The sequence below is a fragment of the Scaptodrosophila lebanonensis genome, unplaced genomic scaffold (assembly GCF_003285725.1).
Source record: "Scaptodrosophila lebanonensis strain 11010-0011.00,11010-0021.00 unplaced genomic scaffold, SlebRS2 tig00000072-arrow-pilon, whole genome shotgun sequence".
Lineage (NCBI taxonomy): Eukaryota > Metazoa > Arthropoda > Insecta > Diptera > Drosophilidae > Scaptodrosophila > Scaptodrosophila lebanonensis.
The window spans coordinates 6,478,530-6,503,158 of NW_022060558.1; the positions used below are offsets into that span (position 1 = coordinate 6,478,530).

Here is a 24,629-nt window from a genome sequence, read left to right on the forward strand (position 1 = left end):
GAAACTTACAACTTTTTCGGTTTCCCTGTATTTCTGTTCATCTGCGTTACGCGGGGCAGCAGCAATAACAGCAACGATTAGAGGGCGTCAGCAACGAAAACAACAACATCGGTAGACAGCAGGCATTCGCGTGGGTGCCATTTCAACTGTCAAAAGTTAGTGAGACAGTTGTACTTTGTCTACATAGTATATTCCCATCCATTATGCCACACTCGCATACCAGTATCAAAGGTTTGTTAGGTCAGCAAGGTGATAGGAAGTGGGTCCTCCCCCAGAAGCTGTAGGCGTAGTCACGCAGGCCTACACAAAATTTAAGCATTCCATGAGCTGAGAATTCCATTTTAATTTATTTACCGCCTTTAATCAAATCCTTTAAAGCCGATAGTCGCCAATGCTCGAACAGATGACGACAGACTAGAGCATGGCATTGTTGCATCTGGAGGGAAGAAAGACAGCGGGCTGCTTTGACCCGAGCACCCGATTGTCACGCATCGAGCACGTACATAATTCAGGAATAATAGCTGATGATTGATCGGGACAAAAACTAAGTCTATGGGGTTGAGCTAGCTGGCATTTAAAGAGTAGACAGCACAGTTTCACTTAATAGCATATGGGAGAAAGGAGTTGCAGTTTTTCCATCACTCCCATCACTAACGCAACAACAGCAGAATGCGAGCAAATTAGAATATAGACAGACACATGCATACATGCATATAAATATAAATATATAGATACACATACAGTGAATACATACATTTGTATGCCTTTACAAACAAATCATAAAAATGAAATCATTCTTAATATATACATACATACATACATGTATGTACATACGTACATGTACGCCTCTACACTCTCAACACTTTTCGCTTTGTGCGTGTATTTAGTGGGTGGGTGTGTGTGTGTGAGGGTGTGTGTGTGTGTAAAATGCGTGCAACTGTCGCAATAGAGCGAACAAAAAAACAACAAAAAAGTAAACTTTACTGCTAATACCGAAAATGACCAACGTTTGAAGTCACGCGAAGTCACACAACAAAAGTGACATACACACACACACACACGCACACACATGAGTAAAACGTTACAAGTTGAATGGTCAAATAGAATATGAAGAAGGTGTATTTGTATATATGTACATATGTACTACTTGTCCACATACATACGTCCAAACACATAGTATGTATGAATGTATATGTATGTATGTGTGAACGTACAGACATAACACGAGCTGCCAGAGTGGACAGCACTTGCCGGGCGGGCTTGGCAGACGTAATGAAAATGACAGAGGAGCATTAGAACATTAGCATATGAGGGGCAGGCAGCCTTGCCATTTGACTAACGAAAAAAGGAAGAAATGATGAAAGCCAGGTAGAGAGTGGCCAGGACAGACCGGGCCAGGCGAATCGAGTTGATCCAAATCGGGTTCAGAAGATATTTCAAGCGCTTGTCACATCGTTCTGATACCAGAATAACATACATACATATGTACATATATACTTGTATGTATAGTGTGCATTATGCACATTGCCTGATTTCAGTATCTGACAAGCAGGACCTAGGCAGCTGTAAATAAATTGAAAAACAATCAACCAATTCAGCAAATAGTTCAACAAGAAAAAGAATACGTACAACAACAACTCCCTCTGACAGTGGTTGCCACACAAAAATTGTGTAGCATAAATAATTCCACCCACAATACAAAACACAAAGGTTACACAGTCACTGAGGCGACAAAGCTCATGGCAGACGTCGCTGCTGGCGCCGGAAGCGCGTGCTCTGTCAACGCTGACGTCGACGTTGACGTGGACGGTTCCTTGCACAATAGGCGCAAACTCTCTCACTCTTTCAGTTTCTCTCTTTCGCTCACCAACACTAAACTAACCTACACCAACAGCTGTGTGCGGGTGCTGCTGAATGGAATAGAATGAATTGAATTTAATTGAATTTACTTTGACTGATGAATTGGCAGGCTATCCAAAATCTGCTGACAGTTACCTGATGTTGCTGTCATCGTTTATGCATCGTTAATGCATTGCTTTTTTCCACAGTGATAAAAATGGCGCCATTGGAAATCTAAGCAGAAACAATACCAACAACAATATCGTGAAACTGAGTAGCGTTATTCGCGTAAAATAGAAAAATGGCAAAGTTACCAGCAGTGCCAAAAATTCAAAAGTAAATTAAGCCTCTCGCCCAACGCACACACTCGCGCGCGCTCGTTCTCTCTGACCAGCTCACTCTCTCTCTCTCTCCATCTCGTTCTGCCACACGTACGCACTGTTTCTATCGCTATACTACAACTTTTGCTGTGTGTGTGTGCATTTACCGTTAAACAGCTGATTTGGCATATTCATTCTATCTATTGCTCTCCGTGGCTCTCATTCGTGCTCATGCGGAGCGCACGAGTGCGCGTGTGTACATAACCTCAATTCAAACATCCTTGTGGCGCTTTCGCCTTTTGTGTTTGTTGTGTGTGCGAGTCCGAATATTGGAACTTCGTGTGGGCTCTGCTCTCGTCGTCTCCATGCCTTTCGCGTTGCGGTAGGCAGCGTCGTCGCGACTGGCGTCGTCTGCAGTTCTCTCTCAGCCGCTCTGGTGTCTGCTCCCACTCTGCTGCCAAGTGCATCAAAACCAAGCAGTAGACCAACAACAACAACAGCGACAACTGCCACACACCCCAGGCCTAAGTCGGCGCGGGTGGCGACCACGTCGCTGCCTCTGCGGTGGCTTTCCATCCTGGCAGCAGGCCCGACGCCAGCAGCAGCTGCGACTGCGGCAGTCCGCTCTAATATTGGGGAAAACGACAGCGTAGAAAATTACGGCAACATCGACGTCAACGACGACGCAACAGAAACAACAACGACACTGAAACAGCCGAAACAACAACAAGAAAAATAACAAGAACAACAACAACAATAGCAGCAGCAACAATCAGCAACATCAGCGCCCTGTGTGCACGGACAATAATATGAGGAGTGGCAGTTCGGAATTACTACTCGAGCAGCAACAACAAGAGTTACGGTTACGTAAAATCCGAGAACTGGCTCCAAAAAAGAAAAATGGCAATCGGCGCTTTCGTTCGTGGCGCGAACGTGCGCGTTTCTACAGCACCTCAACACTGGCCTTCTTCTCGGTGACGGCCGGTGCGTCGCTGCTGTTCCTCGTGCCCCTGTATGTTGATCCGGCAATATCGACGCTGAGCCACGACTTCATCGAGAATCCGACTCTGTGCACAACGACGCGTCGCGAAGATCTCGTCGGTATATTCAATTGCTCGTGGAGTTCGTGTCGCGAGGGCTGTACCTCCGATCTGTATCGCTGTGTGCACATTTATGTGACATTCATTGAGCAGAACATAACGATTCCGGAGAACATGACCGACTTTAGCAATTACACCGCCGAATGGGAGCAGTCCGATGAGGCCACCCTCCTGGTCAACATCAAGGGCTGCGGCTATCCACCGACGGTCACGTGCAAGAATTTCAATGCCTACTATGGCATTGAGGGTGCTATCTATCCGTGTTTCTATTCACGAAAGAACAAGACCGTCGTGCTGACCTCCTACAATCACGACGATCAGGTCGCAGTGATCATCCATTTTTTTGCCGTGCCCTTTGTGATAACGGTCATCTCGTCAATCGCACTCTGTATCATGCACTGCGATTGCCGTTGTAAAAAGGATCGCAGCCATCGACGGAATCGGCCGCAATGCAGACGGCCCCGCATTGAGAATCTCAGGTGAGTTGTACATATATACGAGTATATAGTTTAAAAGGGGTTAACTTACGACTAATCGGATACAACTACATTAAAATTACATTTTACAAAAAACATTAAAATTGTCGGCAATGGTGCGTTACCAAACATTGCTGCACCGATTCATTCCATCCATCATTGAAATGAATAGTTACCGAGGTTTAAGATCGCTTGATAATAACTTTTGTCCCGTTTTAAAATCCTTATACAAATTGCAAACAATATACGTACAAATATTTTGTGATTTCTATATCAAACTAATCAGATTATCTTAAATCCGACGCTAACAAATTAATTAATCTCGTGTTGCCTAGGGAAGGAGTCTCCACATCCTATACTCACAAATTTTTTTTTATATTCCTGTTTTACTCCACTTGGGAGCTTAGGGCTTCTACAAGTACTTTCCATCGAACTCTATTTCTGGCCGTCTGTCTAGCTGTGTCCCATGTGATGTTGTTATGGGATAATTCCTTAAGGGTGGTCCGTCGCCAAGTTATCTTAGGTCTGCCGACCCTCACAAATTAGGGTGGTTTTATTTTGAACTCAAAATGTTCAGATTTTGTGGTGTATCGCAAAGAGTCAGAACACCCAAATGATCCAACAAAGAAACTAAGAAGCCATTGAGTGTATCTTCTAAGGTAACGATAAATGAAGTAATGAGTCAAAGTAGAATAGTTTCAAATCGAAAGTTGTTGTAAAGAAAAGCCATTAACGACAAATATTTAATTGTACCATTAAAATAGCTCAGTTTTGATATTTTTTTAAACTTTTCTGTATTCAAACATAATTATGGACAACAGGATCGATTAGCTTTCGCTATCCTAGAGAAAAACCGAGTAACTTTCGATTTCCAAATGCATTGATGGCCTGCATTGCATTCACTTGAATAAGCTGTCGGGCATGTTCATTTTATTTCAATGTGGCTTACACAACTTTCTGTGCCGTCATTGCTTGCCTGCGGTTTTAATAGATGCGCTGAGCTCTGAAATCGGATTGCAATGGGAAATGCGGGGGCGTAGTCGAACGGCTTTTGTTTGTATACCGCGGCCCTGTCGAAATTTGAATAATTTACTAATGACAGTTGGAAAGTGTTGTTTTGGTTCTACCTTGTTGTTATTTGGAGCAATGGACTAAGTTAGTTATTTATAATTTATGGCGCTGAATTTAGTGCCCATGCATGTCCTTATGCTCCGCAATCCACAACCCACAACTCGCAGCCCAACGTCCGACAACAAACAGCTGCCAGCTCGCGAGGCACGCACTCACGGCCAGACAGAGACATGGAAGGCAAAGATCATGGGGAACACGACACACGCACACATTTTAATGATTGATATGTTCAGTTGGCTGTTGACAATTGCGAGTGGGCTTTGACTTGGCCCTCTTGTGGTCGGTGGAAAGGTAAGGGGTATGTTAGTGGACGACTGTGTTTAATAGCGGCTGGCCGATGCCGCCATTTTATGAGTATATTTTTACAGGCAAGTGTGCGACCATAAATGAATTAAGGAACAAAGCAAACTCAGCTCCTGAGTGCGCATTGATTTTTAATTATAGGGTAATATCAATTTGATAAATTATTTTTAGCCTTCAATTAGAGAAAGGGGACCACCACATTTGTCACCTATTCAGTCCGCCCCTACTCACAACACAATCTCTTTTGTTTTGTCCTTAATAATTATTCTTTTATATATTTTCATTTTCAATATTCAGTGCTCACGAAATCGATAGTAAATTGTGCTTCCCCGCCTGGTTTTTCCCTGACCTAAAGTATCTTCAGTGAATTTTTAGTTTTATAGAAATATAATTGACTATAACTAGCGTGAGTTAAAAAGTTAGACCTTGGTCTGGGCTAAAAAGTTAACTAAAATTACTTCTTAAGAACATGTTCGGGGGCAGTCCGACATGTTTTTAGCCTAACATAGCTTCAAGTGTTTTCAATTAAATAATAAATAAATAAATAATTTTTTTTTGTTAAGTCAACACTTTTCACAACCCCTTCTAAGTATTCGTCGTTCTGCTCCTCAAAATGGTTTTTTACGAAGGAAATAGGCCCCGCATTTAATGAAAATGTCTGGCCCCAAGCGCAACTTAGGGAATAAAAAGAAATTGCTAGCGACTAGGTCTGAAGAGATTGTGCTGAAGCAGTTCAAAGTGCAGTTCGTGGGTTATTTTCATTGAAAATTCTTAATTTCTTAATTTTCCAGGTGGTGCAGTCTTTCCGCAATTTCCAAGCTTATCCAAAAGCTATACGAAGTAGCCACCGTGATCGATATTTCTTTAACCTGATAATCGGTATGAGAGAGATTTCTCTTGTCCAGTTGGTTGTCGAAAAGTTTCGTCCGAGTTTAAATTCAGCTGTTTAGGTCTTTGAAATTTCAAATGATGGGAAAGTGTTCACCTCGTTTTTGGTGTGCGTTGGCATATTGCTCTTCAAAAATAATTATCTTATTATATTATCTTACAATAGCACTGATATCAACGTTTCTTCATGGACGGCTAGGAACAAACTTCCATTTAATCAATATTTATATCACGAGTCGAATAGAAACGCGACAACAAATTTCACTCTTCACAGTGGAATTTACTCGATCTGCCCGGAAGGGTCTAACTGGCAAATCGAAATTCACTAAGTATGTCGGAATATACATATATAGAATTTAATACTAAAAGTTTCAAAATTTATCTCTCAGTGATTTTTGGACCTTCCTTAATATGAGACACTTTGCGCTATTCCTTTGTTTAATGTGTTTAAAAACAATAATAAAATTGCACACTTGGTATACAAAAACATCTTAAAATCGTTCACAAAGAAATGCATCACAATTCAAAACATGAACTACTCTAGTATTAAAAGCCAGATCGGCTTGTAAATATTTTAAGATCACATAGTTTGAAAGAGTTTATGGGACAACATACTAGTTGAAAGGTCAAACAATTTGATTTCACAATAAGCAATTAATATTATTTTTGGAGTATTGCCGGCTAATTATGCAGCTTTTATCTGTACCAGTTACTTCAGATGGTCGAATTTTCCTGTCGCCTGAATATTTTAACTCTAAGCATTTTAGAAACTGCTGGTAACATATGGTGCTAAGATGTACAGTTCACTTCTTTCGGCTTGCTTATGCAGTCGCAGGACCTTTGTGGTTAGGATTACAAGTAATTTGCAATTCACTTCTTCTGTCTAAATTTCCAATTCAAAATAATTCACAACGATTCTCTATCGCATGGAACTGCAAGTTTCAACAAAATGCACATAAGTTGCTTATGACGGAAACCACTAATAGAAACAGCTGGAAAAGAGCTTTTGAAAAGTTGGAAACAAAATGGCGTCAACATGAGCCGTTAGTTAATGCTATCTGTCATGGCCCATGCACACACATGCACAAAAAATCTACACACATTCGAATCAAATACTGCGGGGTGTGAATAATCAGCTTAGCTTTCGTTGCCGTATTACCTTGTCCCCGTCCTTTCAACCACGGCTCTGTTACCTGCGAGCGTATAGGATATCAAAGGTACGCATATTGCAGTCTCTTTAATTTTGGGAAAATAAGCAAATACATTCAAGTGAGGGAGGCTGTGGAGTTAAAGACTATGCTCCCATTTAAAAACAAACTGCTACTCTGCCAAATCCGATTGGCAATTGATTAATGGAAGTGAACAAGCTAAGCGCTGCCACTTTGTTCGCTAATTCCCAGTTTTTGCCAATGTGAAGTACATTTCTTAGCGCTTGGCCCACTTAATCATTTGCCCATTCACCCATTCGCCTAGCCATAACGCGGCTAAATCGCAGCCAATTTTCAACCAGCTGTGCGCTAAATAAAATTACCAATATAGACATAACCAATCACTTACCCACCGCCTTATCGCTGCGTAGAGAATTACAACCACAATCCAATTATGCAATGAATCTAAATTAATTTTAAATACCCAGCTATGCAGCAACAGATTGGATTGCTAATATTTCGAAGCAAGTTTTTTTATTAGGTCTATATGTGTTTATTGCAATATATTAATTTTTTTTGTCACAAGTCACGCTTTTTAATCAACCCATAAGTTTCTTTAATTTACCCAATTATTTCCGTTCTATGTCAATAACTGTATTAATTTCTCATTCATGAACACCTTATTAAAATCCAATTACTTCTAGTTTAGTACAACCAGTATCGCCAAGAAAAATCAAATGCTAACAATTAATATTTGAAACTCGCTTGAGTAGTATGTATAAGTCAAGGTAGAACCAACCATATTGTTTTATTATAATGGTCCTGCATTTTATGCATCTTATAGACCATACTTTTTATACCCTGTACCCAAAGGGTACAAGGGTATATTAATTTTTTGCGAGTGTACATGGAACACACAGAAGGAGGCGTGGCAGACCCCACAAAGTACATATATTCTTGATCAGCATGACAAGCCGAGTCGATATAGCCATGTCCGTCTGTCTATCTGTATGAACCCAAGGATCTCAGAAAGTATAATCCCGATGCCGATCGATTCGCCTTTTAATACTGATTAAGAATAATTGTCCTTTGTGGGTCTGCCGGTCATCGTGCTGGTTGTTACAACAACTAAATTATTTTATAACACGATTTTTGACTTCGGGCACAGGGTTTGCAAAATGATAAGAATGTAACAGATATGACAATTTTAATTCAATAAGTAAATTTGACATATTTCTGTTTAGTTTTTATTGAAAAGAAACATTTTTGCTATGCCAACCGTATAATACTTATTTATCAGTTTGATGCACTAGCCTAGGCACTGGCTGCTTTGCTGCTGGCTCTACCAACGAATTGCTTTTATATACATTGAATTTTCCGCTTCTCTTCAAGAAAGGATATCGCTGGATTTATTGCATCACCATTCGCTGCAGCTTTTTAGAACATGAAATTAATGAATGCTTGTGATTTTGGTTTTTGTCAGTAAGTGTGTTTCTCACTTCTCATTGGGGAGGAAGTGCCAACAGCCATCGATGAGGTCCCACGCACACGTTCCACACCCGGTATTGTTTCCCCAAACGCGCTTCAGAACTTCAGGAGGGCAGAGGGGGTCGACGGTTTTCCAGGCTGCCGCAATCTAATAACAACAGAGGACGTTGATTATTGCTGAAAGGCCGTTTAGCTTCAGACAGCTGCTACTCTACTAGCGTGCTTCCATCTGAGTCAGTGTATGTATGTATGTGTAGTGAGTGTGGCACGTTCGTGTCTTTCTTCTGCTCTTCACCATGGAAACAATAAAATGACATAAAGAGGCTCGCTTTTATCTTTGGCGCTGCCTTCAGCACCGAGGGCGAATGCGGGAAATGTTTTAAGATGTGTTCGTCGCCATTGTTATTTTTATCAGACGCTTGCATACACTATACGTGTATGCATGTGTGGATATATGCCATATCTCAATCTTTGTACTGTACCGCGTGCTCGCCTATCTATACCCGTTTTGCATGGCAGGCGAGCAAAAGCAACGCCAAAACCAAGACGTCAGCAGCTAGTCTACTTCCAATCCGACTAACCACCCACACTAGCGCTCCGAATCGATATTAATAATGTGCAGCACATGAATGCCGTTCAATAAATTCTCATTTCCCGGGTAGCTTTTCAAATAGCAAATCGTTTGGGCCACGGATGAGGAAGACAGCCAAAGCTGGCTGTCTGCCTCTGAAAGCAGCAATCGTAGACGAAAACGGGCTGCAGGCGTCCAATAATAACAACGCCTTTTTTCGTGTAAGTCCGCTCGAAGTCTGAAAGCGTTTCATTAATAACATAAACGCAAACACATCTCGTATCGAACAGAGTCCTTTGAGAAATATCAGCCACATGGGCGCTATTAGTACAAGGTACTCACTCAGCTTGCCATATTCTAATTAAGTCACAACTAAGCTGGGAAGCCTTCATATCATCGTGCTCGACACACTTTGATCGAAGCCTAACCAGACTCTATATCTATAGTTAAAATGATTGTTCGGAAATAGTGGCAGCGCACCATCGATCCATTCGAGAATCCAAGCATGGAGTTAATCTTCCTTTTTAGCATCTGTTGAATTAAGAAGCTCCACTTCTCCTTAATACTGGCTAAAACAGTGCTGTTAGGCGTGTTCTTTGCTCAGTTTTACACAAGCGTGGAACGTACAGGGGAATTCTATGTATTATCCATTATCTAATATCTCCCCTGTTCGACCACTTTTAATTTAGCTAGACCATTCTTTACAACAAATTTGTAATATTTACGGAGCCCGTAGGTCAAGGAACCTAATAAATCTAACGCACAAGTCAATTGTATGCGCAGGTTATAATTTGCGTAGAGCTCACCTATTGAATCGCATCAACGTCGTATTTTGTGACTGTGAATGAATTGATTGTCAGCGCGAAAATCATATTCCTCCACACTGCGCCCCAAAGCAAACGCTCTCACATGCTTAGCCCACTTTTGGGGCCGTATTGAGACGTGCACAGAAATAAGTGGAGTTCCACGCACGCCAAGGACAAAGTCCTGTTTGGACATATATGTGTGTGTGCATCCACTTCTGACCTCCAATATGAGCGTGTGCTTACTGAACATAAATAATAAGACGTAAGACGTGTGGATACAACATGCGTGCATTACCCTGGCACATACGAGTATAGTAGATGGATGTAATCTAAATTTGAATATCTTATTAAGCCAAATTTATGAACAATCAGCTGTGTCAGTTAACGCCACGGGGGCTCAGAATTCGCAACAACAAAAAGATATTCATGTGCCAAAAAAGGCATTCAATTTTCACAGCACACCTGTAGAAAACCTCGCTTGAACATTAAACTACACTAGTATACTAGTTTAGTCTAAAAGGAGACGTGGCCGACCCCACACAGTATATAAATCCAGGATCTAGTATGTCCACTTGTACAAGGTGTGTTCCAAAGTAAACAGGACTTTAAAAAAAAAACAGAACAAATGGTTTTTTCGGCAAAATCAATTTATTTCATTCAAAATAGTCTCCTTCTGCTTCAATACAGCTTTTTGCACGATCCAAAAGCATGTCGAACGAGTGTTTTAGCTCGTTGGCTGCCAGTATGCCGGTGCAAGCCTTTTTAATGGCCTCTACGTCTGCATAACGTTTTCCTTTCATGGGCAAATGCATTTTTCCGAAAAGGTAGAAGTCGCAAGGTGCTATGTATATCAGGTGAATAATGCGAGTGGTTAATGATTAAAATGTGATTTTTGGTCAAATAATCGGTCACAAGCGTCGATCGAATGTTGGATTCTGAGGAAAATCGATGTTTTCGAAATGTTCAATTCCAGTTCCATCAATTTCAATGATGATTTCGGCTAGTAAAAGTTTTACCAATTTTAAAACAAAATTTAATGTTGGTTCTTTGTTCGCAGCTCATTTTCACAACGATAACACAAACATACTGCCACTTAAAACGCAATAACTTCACTTCCAATCGTTGAAATGTCATGAAATTCTCACTGGACAATCGATAAAGATAGCAGATTCTAACGCACCAGTTGACATATAGATAGCGCCACCAGGGTGCGCTAGATTCAAAAAGTCCTGTTTACTTTGGAACGCTCCTTGTATATATGAACTCAAGGATCGCAGAAAATATAAGAGCTAGAAGGAAGACCGAGAAATGTAAACTTAATGTTTTTATACCCTGTCCCCAAGGGGTTAAAAGGTATACCAGTTTAGTATCAATTTATGTAACACAAAGACGGAGGCGTGGCAGACCCCCAAGAATATATGTTCTTGAACAGTATGACAAGACGATTCGATTTAGGCATGTCCGTCTGTCTATGTATGTACGCTAATTTTATCCCAAGATTACTTACAAGTATATGAATTCGCAGAAATGTTGTATTTCCTCCTAGTCCCTAGCAATTAGTGATTTTCCATGACTCCCGTAGTTTTTGGAATTTTGCCCACCTTATTTGCTCTTCTTCAGATTCCACTGAGGTTGTGAGTACACATAGATATTTGAACATCAGCATCTTTATTAAATGAAATTCAGTTACGTTCACCTTAAATTTGGAAAATTGATATGTATTTTATTGAATTCTACCTGGTTGGGCTGGGATTTAGAATCTTCAGTAATTTAACATTTTTCATTCGAGATAAGGCTTTGTTCGAAAATTCTTACAATTATTTTCAATTGATAAATGCCGATTTTTAAGCGCAAATTGTGTTTTTCTATTTTTACGCACTACAAGCTTTAAACTGTGTCCAAACCATGGCAGATTAGAATTGATCAAAATATCGCAAGCTATTTTAACATTCAGCTGGCACTCAATGTCTTTCCGAAACTTTCACTCTTATAAAAGATGTAAACTTAATGTTTAATGCAAAGATTTATTTGAAAACATGTTAAGCAATTTGTTCTGTCTCTGTGGCTTATATGTACACTGATAAAAAAAAAGCACGGAAATTTCAATATTTACACGTAGATTTAACTATTTTTACTATCGATTTTGCACCATAGTGTGTTTTAATAGATATGCTCTAACTCCCGTAATTCTTGGAATTTCGAACTGGGAAATACCCCCAGTTAGTTATTATGTGTCCGTATGTCAAGTTTCACTATGATAGACTGATTTAACAAGAAGTTATAGCCATAGATATATTTGCTACCCACGCGCTGCCCGCAGATATTGTTGATGCTGGTACTTTGGTTGACTGCGAACATGTTTACACTGTTTTACATTCATTCATTTACGTGAGTTCGAATACCGAGAGAGGTAAAATCAACCAATTTTTTTTTTTAATTTTCTAATATGTACAGAGTATTTCAAAGTCGGGACACCCGACTTTCGCTTTTTTACTTCTTTTGTATTGTACTGTATTTAACTCCTTTCAACTACGACATTATGTATCTCTATATATATAAAACAGTTTGTCCTGACTGACTGACTGACTGACTGATTGACTGACTGACTGACTGACTGACTGACTGACTGACTGATTGGCAATCAACGCACAGCCCAAACGGTAAGAGCTAGGAAGCTGAAATTTGGACACAAGATCCCTCTTATAGTGAAAGTGAGCACTAAGAAGGGGTTTTGGAAAATTCGAACGCCAAAGGGGGGAAAACGGGCTCCAACGTTTGTATGAAAAATCTACAATTTTCATCCGATTAACTTCAAACTTAGTTTGTATACTCTCACAAAGAATACAAAAAAAACTGTATACTTGGATTTTCAATATTTTTCCTGCGGCCTGAATAATAATGATTTTCCGGTGGAAAATTCGGTAAACGAAAAGCTATGTGCAATCAACGCACAGCCTAAACGGTAAGAGCTAGGAGGCTGAAAATTGGACACATGTTGTCTTCAGTGGTGTAGGTGAGCACTAAGAAGCGGTTTTGGAAAATTCGAACGCCAAAGGGGGGAAAACGGGCTCCAACGTTTGTATGAAAAATCTACAATTTTCATCCAATTAACTTCAAACTTAGTTTGTATACTCTCAAAAAGAATACAAGAAAAAACTGTATACTTGGTTTTTCACCATTTTTCCTGGGGCATGAAAAAAGGGGGGTTTTCCGTGGAAAAATTGAAACACAATCAACACCCCACAGCCCAAACGGTAAAAGCTAGGAAACTGAAATTTGGGCTGAAGTATCCTATCATGGTGTAGATGCGCACTAAGAAGGGATTTTCGAAAATTCGAGCTCCAAAGGGGGGAAAAGTAGCTCCAAAGTTTGTTTCTGCATTTCTGAATCGATCAACTTTAAATTTGGTTTTTATAATCTATAAAAGAATACAAACAAAACTGCATGCTCGGTTTTTCGAAATTTGTGTTGGAGCTTGAATTATTGGGGTTTTAATATTTATTCATTTTTTCAAATGAAAAGTTTGTGTTATAAATTTTGTCCGATCGATTTCAAATTTGGGTAATATAATCTACGTAACTAAAATTACAACTTTGCATTTAACGATTTTTAAAATATGCATTTTACAAATGCAGGCAGAACAAACAATACAAAATATCAAACAGTTGGGGACAACTAAGTATACATACACACACACATACATATGTACAAGCAGCTGTTCGTGTAGTTGCGTGCAAACGGTTGAAGTAGCCAAAGCAAAATGTGAGACACTAATGTGTGAATGTTCATTTGTACAAATGTATGTACATATATACATACATACATATGTATAAAAGTACATTCGTCTTGCACTGACAGGGCAAGAAATGTTAATTAATTAAAAATTATTAACATTATAACATAAACATTTTTATGTTATTTTTTCTTTGTTTAGTACATTTGGCATAAGGGATTTTAGGACAACGGACTACAAGGGCGTACGCAGGTTGGGCAGGGGGGACATTGCTCCCCTTAGAAAGAATTTCGCATTATGAATTACACCAGCACCATATGTATTACATACGTACATACATATATACATACGTCTGTATGTATAGTATGTACATATGTACATCAATAAGTATGTATGTACGTACATACATTCTTATATACATATATAGGTTTGTATGTATGCAGTGGGCCATCGAACACTGTTGTTTAATTGTAATAAATAGTGTTCTATGTTTTCAAATCAAAATTTTTAAAACAACAACAACAAGTTATTGGCTCGCAAAACTTCTTTCGTTTTGATAATTTACGGCTGTTAATTGCATACGAAAAATGCCAAAAGTTTACAGTTACCGTACACACACAAATACATTTGTATGTATGTATGTACATATGTGTACAGTGAACAATCGAATACAGTATTATAATCAATAACTCTCAAACGATGTTTTTCGATGTATTTGTATTCGACATGTATTACGATATATCAACACAAGTATCGATATTTTCGATATATCGCATTTAATTTTATTATTGGGGTTTTAATATTTATTCACTTTTTCAAATGAATAGTTTGTGTTATAAATTTTGTCCGATCGATTTCAAATTTGGGTAATGTAATCAACATAACTATATCAACAAATTGGCATTCAACGATTAAAATATAGCAATATGTTTTTTACTTGCCATATATCAAATATCAAATAGTTGGGGACATCGCATACACACACTCACACATGCATACAACAAGCAACAGTTCGTGTCTATGTGTGCCCATGCATACATACATATGTACATGCATATGCATGTATGCCTGTATATGTATGTAGCATGTACATACAAAACAACAACAACAACTTTAAGTTGTTGGCTCGCACATCTTCTTTCGTTTTGACCATTTAATGTTAATTGCAAAGGCAAAACGCCAAAAGTATACAGTTACCGTCGCTAAGCAACGACTGCGTAAGCGATAGTAAAGCAGAAACCGAATAACGGAGCTACGCATATTCTGCTTCGCATTGCGGGCAGATGTATGTATGTATGATTTGTTCTTATTGATCTCAATAAATAATTAGATTTTATTATTTAAATATTCTGCTTATTGCATTCAAACTTCGATATTTTGATGGTATCGGTGGCTTCAACTATCGAAAGTTTTACTCTAGCAAATTGAGATGAGAATTGTCAGTGCTTTTTGATCGTGGCTCATCGCTGCACGGCATTGACACGAGTGCCGTGTTTCATATTCCGAGTTTGTGCGTGACCGTATTGACTCAATATGACACGAAAAGGCTCAAATGTGAATTTAAAATTAGGATATACCCTTATAATTATTCCCCCTTTTTTGCAAATCGTCTATCTTAAAACGTTGCGTTATCTCTATATATAAAACAGTTTGTCCTGACTAATTGGTGATCAACGCACAGCCCAAACGGTAAAAGATGAAATTTGGACTCAAGTATCTTTTCATAGTATCCATCATAGTGTAGGAGCACACTAAGAAAGGCTTTTGGAAAATTCTAGCTCCAACGGGGGGAAAACGAGCTTTAAAAAATATTAGTTATAGTGTTCGTTGAACGAAATAGTTTGGCAAGAACAAAAATGTAACGGACTACTGAACAATTTTTTGTCAAGAACAGAAAATGTTCATTTAAATACCTTAAATGCCTTCCTACTGGTAACTTATAAGGTGAAAACATATGGGTAGGTTATGCACACACAAAACAAATACAATTGGAAACATTATATTGAGCCGGGTTAAAACGGGCAATACCTGCTAGTATACACATATACATATTTCGTATAGAACTATTTTTAGTGGTATGCAGTTTTCAAATTATTTTGATTATTAATTCTTATCAATTACAGGGTATTTAAGAGTTGAGCCTGCTCGACTTTAGCATTCCTTTCTTGTTTTTTATCAGTGTACAAGTCCTATATGTAGAGAACCCATGGAATATGTCTAGCTATGGATAGCTTACCGAAGTGATTTAATACAGAAATTTGTTATACCCTGTACCCGTACGTTGAGAAGAGTATAATAATTTATGTACAACTTCAATAGAATAAATTTACATCAGAATCGTGTCCCTACGTGTTTATACTTGTATGCGTGTATGTATGGAGTACAAAGTTTCACCAGCAACAATAACAACAGCTGCGGGCAGAGCTTCGGCAGAGATTATGCTTATGGCTATAACTTCCTTCAGAATTTACCTATCATGATGAAACTTGGCATACGGATACATAATCACAAACTGGATGTAATTGCCAAATTTGACAAGAATCTATATACTTTGTGAGGTCTGCCAAGCCTCCTACTGCCTGTTACATACATTCGCACTAAACTAGTATAGCTGTTTAACCTCTGGGTACAGGCTACAAAAATATTTCAAATCTTGTGTGTTGTATTTAAATCAACTTTTTGGAAGACGATGTTTGCCACTCTTAATTAAAGTATATTAAGGTTGCACTTAGGTGTCTAAACATCCATATGGAGGTACTTCGCGACATGCCCTGATACACAGCTTTCTCAAGTGTACAAATTGCCCGCAATCTTTTGTTTTCATGCAATTTGTTCAACTGTGTAAGTTAAAATGCTTCGCAAGCTGCCAGCAACAGAAAAACTTTTGCCGCACAGTCTCAAATTAACAAAGTCTCCTCTTTATGTGGCTTAATTTAAATTACAATTAAGCCAAAATGTGCACGTGAATTTGCGTAAATAAGGCGGGGCTGCATCCCGTAGTGCGGATGCTCGAGCGTGTGTTGTTTGGGTCTTGCTTATACGTTTGCATGGCAGCCGGGGCGAGGCGTATGAGTGACGCGTGTGCGTACATTAAATAGCACCACTCAAATGTACATGTGTGTGCTTGTGGAAGAAAAATGTCCTTATTCAAACCAATTCACGTACATGAAACATTTATCTTTATGGCCGTCTTCAAGTGTTCTCATGTGCCGCACCCCCAGGGAAAACGACAAATTCTAGACCGATGTGGCTCAATACAGGACATTTTGTATATAACATTTTAAAGTATTTGTCGTACTTCTTGTCGAGTTTTCGTATATAAACAGAAAACCAAAAAAAAATAAATTTGTAATGTTTGAAATTAAATTATTTTTACAATAAATGAATTAAATTAATAATGTCTTTATGTTTCTCTACTTTTATGTTTTAATATAATTGCAATAACATAAATTTACATCGAGAATGCGTTTATGTGTGTCTATGAGAGTGGGAATGTGTTCCCTACAGATTTGAACCAAAACAGCAACAACAGAGCATGAAAACATATTCGGTTATGCGTAAATTTTCCTTTAGAGTCGACATAGCATGATTTTAGGAGACATAAGCACTAATGGAATGTTATTGTCAAAAATGAGTTAACAAACTTTGAACCCCGTAGTAGTTTGTATTTTTAAGGCATCTGCTAAATTCTGATTACTTACTCTTTTCTTCTATCTTTTATTGCTATATTTTTACATCTACACTTCTTTGATAGGTCTAAGAACGTATCTGACTACTCTTTGCTGTGCTGGCCGTTTGGCAAATAAAATTCCCCCACAGTGTCGGATTCGTTATGAGATGTTTTTATACCCTGTACCCGTAGGGTAAAAAAGGTATATTAGGTTTGTGCAAAGTATGTAACATGCAGAAGGAAGCATCTCCGACCCCATAAAGTATATATATTTTGAATCAGCATGACGAGCGAAATCGATCTAGACATGTCGGTCCGTCCGTCCGTCTGTCCGTCTGGATGAACGCAAGGATCTCAGAAACTATAAAAGGTAGAATAATCAAAGTTGGTATCCAGATTCTCCTATGTCCGAGAAAGGACGAGTTTATTTTTTTTTTTTTAATTTCCCCCCCCCTTCCCCTGCTACAGAATTTCGTCAATAGCGTCCACATTTCATATGCTACCTAAACCAAACTTTGCACACACAATTTATATGATTGTCTACTGTAGTTTAAAATTTTATCCAATTAAGTCAATTCTAAGAAAAGTTATTAGCGAAACAAATTCTGGACAGTACAACCCCACCAAACTGCAAACAAGTTCGCTCTTCTTCTTCCTCTTTTTGCTGCTGCTATGGGCGCATATAACTCAGTGACGGAAGTTTACCTGGGTACAGGGTATTACACTGTCGGGCTTGCTCAACTGTAGCGTTCTCTCTTGCCCTACTGCACTATTTCTATTCGCCCGTCACATAATTTCAAAGATATACAAGTAAACATACTATGGGGCCATGCCTATTATGTATTATGTGATTCAACCTACGTTCGTGTAGAAATAGCGCAGAAATGTAAGACGACTGTTTGAACATCTAGCGAGAGCTCCTGAGGGCACAATAATTTCATTCTTCAGCGGTATTGGGAATACCCTGAAACAAATAGCTTTGCTCTGTCTTGCTAAGCATCTCTTTCTATATCTATTAGTCATTGCAGCATTTATTTCGTACTTTTATTTGTGGTAGTGTATGTACTCGTACATATAGTATGTACACATGTGCATGAAACGTACCAGAATATATTAGGTTTGCGCGAGCTTGAAAATGTAACAGGCAGATGGAGACGTGGCAGACCCCACAAAGTATATATATTCTTGATTAGCATGACAAGACGAGTCGATCTATGTCTGTCTGTCTGTCTGCCTGTCCGTATTAATTTGATTTACCCGATTGGTGTTTGTTTGCTGTTTGGTTGACTGCAAACATGTTTACACAGACACGAATAGACGGGCATAGACATTCATTGCTTTGTATATGCGCAATTATACACCCTTTACGTGAGTTCGAATACCGAGAGAGGTAAAATCGATCAACATTTTTTTTAAATTTTCTTAAATTTTTTAATTTCTATAATTATTCTAAACATATGTACAGAGTATTTCAAAGTCGGGACACCCGACTTAAGCTTTTTTACTTGTTTAACTTAGTGATTCCAGAGGGAAAAAGGCCGAATAAAGGATGGATAGAAATGTCTTCCTGCTTCTACCGCTTACATAGATTTGCTCGGGATTTTTTAATTTAATCAGTTATGCATAACGTAGATGATATTTGTATAAAATTTAGCTGAGGATATGAGCTAGACTCTATTCCAGAATAGGATGAGTAAATGAGTCGATGTAAGAGTATAAGAGGTAGGATAAACATTAATTCTACTTCCAAATTGCATTGTTATAGGTCATCTCTAAAAAAGTTATTGCCATAAATAATATCAACAGCTCTTGTTGCTCTTCTTGCTGGTTAAGCTTAAACACAGTCCCGATGTATGTACAAGTATGTAAACGTATGTTATGAAAAATATACATAAAATATGTCTGTAGGTATTTGTTATAGAATATATATTTTTGTTTTTTATACCCTGTACCCAAAGGGTACAAGGGTATATTAGTTTTGTGCGAGTGCACATGGAACACACAGAAGGAGGCTTGGTAGACCCCACAAAGTATATATATTCTTGATCAGCATGACAAGCCGAGTCGATATAGCCATGTCCGTCTGTCTGTCTGTCTGTATGAACGCAAGGATCTCCGAAAGTATAAGAGCTAGAATAACCAAACTTGGTATACAGATTCTCCTGAGACCGAGAAAGGACGAGTTTGTTCATTTTTTCTGATCCACCCCCCCACTCCCCCCCTATTAACGATTTTCTATAACTCCCGTAATTCTTGGAATTTTCAACTCAAATTTGGTAGTCACATTAGGTTAGTTATTATATAACTGTATACCAAGTCTCATTATGATAGAAGGATCGGAAAGAAAGTTATAGCCATATAACCAGGCCCAATGCACACATACATACATATGTACAAGTACACAAACACGCATAAGGCACGATTGTGATGTAAATGTAAATGTATGTATGCATGCATTTACCCGTAGGGTAAAAAGGGTATATTAGGTTTGTGCAAAGTATGTAACATACAGAAGGAAGCATCTCCGACCCCATAAAGTATATATATTCTTGATCAGCATGACGAGAGAAATCGATCTAGACATGTCCGTCCGTCTGTCCGTCCGTCTGGATGAACGCGAGGATCTCAGAAACTATTAAAGCTAGAATAACCAAAGTTGGCATCCAGATTCTCCTAGGTCCGAGTAAGGACGAGTTTTTTTTTTTATTTTTTGGAATTTTCCCCCCCTTCCCCCGCTACAGAATTTCGTCAAAAGCGTCCACATTTCAAATGCTACCTAAACCAAGCTCTGCACACATAATTTATATATAATTGTCTACTGTTGTATAAAATTTTATTCAATTCGGTCATTCTAAGAAAAGTTATTAGCAAAACAAATTCTCGCCAGTACAACCCCCCCAAACTGCAGCAACAAGTTCGCACTTCTTCTTCCTCTTTTTGCTGCTGCTATGGGCGCATATAACTCAGTGACGGAAGTTTCCTGGGTACAGGGTATTACACTGTCGGGCTTGCTCGACTGTAGCGTTCGCTCTTGTTACCCTACGGGTACAGGGTATAAAAAGGAATGCAGAAAAAATGTTTATCATTTTTTGTGAAGTTGGTACGAGGTATGAGGAGTTAAGCCCGCTAGTATTCCAATCTTGTTCCTTTGATAGAGGAGTTCAGATATTGATTAAAATAAACAAGTCTTTTTTCCATGCACATTTATTAAAACTAATGATGTATCCAATTTGCGCAATCAACAGAGTTGTGTCGGCTTGGTACAAGGTATGCCAGCAGAAAATGTTTAAAGTCGAAACGATACTGTCAGCTGGTAGTGTTATGGTATATATACTTCGTTTTAACTGAAGGTACTGTTTAAAAATATTTAAAATGTTGCGTAGTATAGTAATGTATACTGGGATATTATGTTTGCTCTTTGAGCTCAATAATTTCGTCTTGAACGTAAGTATGTTCTCAATTCCTTCAACTTATCAAGCTTGCGAAATTTGCTTCCTAGTCTGTGTAGCACTTAAGTGTGGCAGTGGCGGATTTTGCTCTTGCGGCCTGGTAGCTGCAGTGTCGAGGCCCCATGTGCCACTTCGTAGCACCCTAGCAGCCGGGCAGCCACGCAGCCTCACAGCCGCCCAGACAGATAGCAAGGCAGGTGGCCTCAGTCGGCGGCAACAGCGCTTCTATTGAAATTTGTTGCATTATGCTTGCCTGCGCCCTGCCCCATCTTGGCAACTGTCCTTGTCCGGTGCTCACTGCAGTTGATTGTCAACAAAATTGTTTTTCGCTTGAGTGTCATTCTTGTTGCTTTTTTTGCTGCTGCTACAACGACTTCTACTGCTGAGGAGGTTGTTGTTCTTGTTCCCATTCGTTTTGGACTAGCACTTTAGTATGAAATGACTGCATTTGCAGCCTTGTGAAGTTTGTTCCAATGACAATAAAAAGGCCACCCAACGGTCTCTTCGAGGGGCGGTTAATTAAATGTTGAGGCTTTAAGTTAAGACTCCGACAGCTTCGGATACTTCGGCATATTAAGGACAACATAATTTTTATAGCCTGTACCCAAAGGGTGAAAGGCTATATTTGTTTTCTGCGAATGTATGTAACAGGGAGGAGGCGTGGCAGACTCCACAAAGTATATATTCTTGATCAGGGTGACAAGCCGAGTCGATTTAGCCATGTCCGTCTGTCCGTCCGTCCGTCTGTATGAGTGCACGGATCTCAGAAGATACTGGAGCTAGAATTACCAAACTTGGTATCCAGGTTCCCCTAAGCCCTAGGCAGTTTAAGTTTATTTTTTTATTCTAATACAACCCCCTCTCCCCACTCCACCGTATTTTGTTTTTTTTCCATAACTCCCGTAGTTCTTGGAACTTCGAACTAAAATTAGGTAGCTACATCTCGTTAGTGATTATGTGTCTGTATGCCAAGTTTCATCATGATAGGTCAATTCTGAAGAAAGTTATAGCCATAAATTAAATCGCGGCCCATACTCTGCTTGCAGCGCTGCCCGCAGCTGTTGTTGTTGCTGCTGCTTTGGTTCAACTTTGTGCTGCATACATACACGCATAGAAACACGCATAGACACGTGAAGTAAATGTATAATTTAATAAATTAATTTAATTTTTTTTTAAATAATTTAATTTTTTTTTCTTTTTGTGGAGAGTACAGGCTATTTTACTGTCGGGCTTGCTCGACTGTAGCGTTCTTTCTTGTTATTTTTGCTCACAATGCCTGACTGTAAGCAACGAAAGCAGATAACGCAGACCTTCCGCGTCTTTTTTGCTTGCAATTATTTATTATTGCCTTTTTAACATTGAGCACATTTTCAGACTAATTTTATAGGAAGTACCAGGTATGTACAAATACAGTACTTATGAATTCATATGTGTGTATGAATGCATGGTTGTGATAAGTGATATGGTTAAAAGTATAAAAGTATACACGAAGTTTGTAGTATATCGGAGGATAAGCATAACGTAGACTTTCCCTCAGTTTAAACTGTTGTGAACATCAGGCTTCGTAAATATTACGGGGAACGAAGTCGCTGACGCTGCAGCAAAGCCTATTATATCCTCAAACCGCATAGTCGAACCAACTGGGAAATCTCAATAACATTTCATGAACCAACATTCTCGAGGAACGACCAAATCAAACCAGGATACTCTAATTTAACACATATAGTATGCACTATGTATATTGACGCAGCAACTGCAACTGCTGCCAACCTGTTCGAAAAACAGGCGAAAATGTTTTTAAAAATTGTACAACCACAACTACAATCAATCAGAAAACAAGTTACTTTTTCTATCCCAACCAATACCCCCAAAATATTGAATTATTTTTTTATTTCTAAAACTAAGCACTCTTTAAGCCCTGTTTGTGTTCAAACATACACAAATAGGTGGGTAGACTTGAACAATTATATTATTGATAAAATATTATTCTGAATATTAGACCCATTACCCTGTACACACAGGAAGCTGAAGGCCATAGAAATTCGCATTTTATTATACCCTGTACCCGTAGGGTAAAAAGGGTATATTAGGTTTGTGCAAAGTATGTAACATGCAGAAGGGAGCATCTCCGACCCCATAAAGTATATATGTTCTGAATTAGCATGACGAGCGAAATCGATCTAGACATGTCCGTCCGTCCGTCCGTCTGCATGAACGTAAGGATCTCACAAACTATAAAAGCTGCAACAATCAGATTCTCCTAGGTCCGAGAGAGGACGAGTTTATTTTTTTTTTGAATTTTTCCCCCCTTCTCCCGCTACAGAATCTATTTGTCAACAGCGTCCACATTTCAAATGCTACCTAAACCAAACTTTGCACACACCATTTATATATAATTATCTACTGTTAATTTGATTTAATTCGGTCAATTCTAAGAAAAGTTATTAGCGAAACAAATTCTCGCCATTCATAAAGATATTATAGTTGTAAACTCAAGAAAAGTTTAAATTAAACAGTTTCAAAATGGTAATGTTCTGTGTTAATTGTAGTACAATTCCTTTCAATTCTCTTAATAAGAGAAAGTAAGGAACAATTTGAGAATTACGGGAGTTACGGGAAATCATTTATAGCGGGGGAGTAGGAGAGTGCATAAAAAAAAAATTGAAACTCGTACCTTCTGGGTCTTAGGAGAATCTAGATACCAAGTTTGGTTATTCTAGCTCTTATACTTTCTGAAATCCTTGCGTTCATACGGACGGACAGACAAACAGACGGACGGAAATACATTAACAACATCTCCGGGCAGCGCTTAGGCAGAAAATATATTTATGGCTATAACTTCTTGTTAAATCGGTCTATCATAGTGAAACTTGATAGGGGGGGTATTTGCCAAATTTGAGTTCGAAATTCTAAAATACATATTTTCTACGTATTCACATAAAGCATCTTGGTTTTATTATTTTTTTGATTCAATGTAGTCTCATTTTAGGTCGATACACTTATTCCAACGATTTTTTCATATGAACAATTTCACCCATAGTATGGCATGTCTACTAATCCTTGTGGCCTCTGCTAGCTTACGCAGTTTCACTTTTTGGTCAGCCAACACCATTTCATGTATTTTTTGGACATCTTCCTGAGTAACCGCATCGGAGGGCCTGCTACCAGGCACTTCATCGGTAGTGCAGTTCCGGCCACCACGAAACTCTCGAAACCAATATTTCACGGTGTAATCTGAAGGAGCATTAGCCTCATAATATTTATCCAACTTTTGTTTAGTTTCCTTCGTTGTTTTGCATCTCAAAAAAAAGTTTTTTGAGAGAACGAAATTCATTTTTTTCCATGCTGAACATGATGCGAAACACGTCAACAACTATCAGCTATAAAAACAAAACTAAGGGCAGTATCAAATTGAATTTCAACATGCTTACCTAAATATGAATGGACTATAAGGCGCCATAATCATTTTTGCGATAGTTGCGCATTGTGGTGGTCAAGGAGGTTACTTTTCACCCGACTTAGTACATCTGGCTCTAATTATTCGCTTTAGATAACACAGAATCTACTATAGGCATCTACTGGCTTACACAATGAACTTAAATCAAATCGGAATGTAATCGAAGTTTGACTCGCAAAAATGTTAAAGGTAAATACATACAATAATGGAATCACGAGAATTAAACTGGTAATTCCTTAATGGGTTACAT

General features: G+C 38.7%; 1 protein-coding gene across 1 annotated transcript in view; it reads left to right on the top strand.

Moving 5' to 3' along the window:
* Positions 1 to 2,968: 2,968 nt before the first annotated feature.
* The window catches only part of LOC115625485 (protein tipE), a 54,099-nt gene continuing 32,438 nt past the window's right edge, over positions 2,969 to 24,629 (top strand). Inside the window, exon 1 of the mRNA XM_030520534.1 lies at positions 2,969 to 3,738. Coding sequence (XP_030376394.1) covers positions 2,969 to 3,738 — 770 coding nt within the window. The remainder of the gene's footprint in view (positions 3,739 to 24,629) is intronic.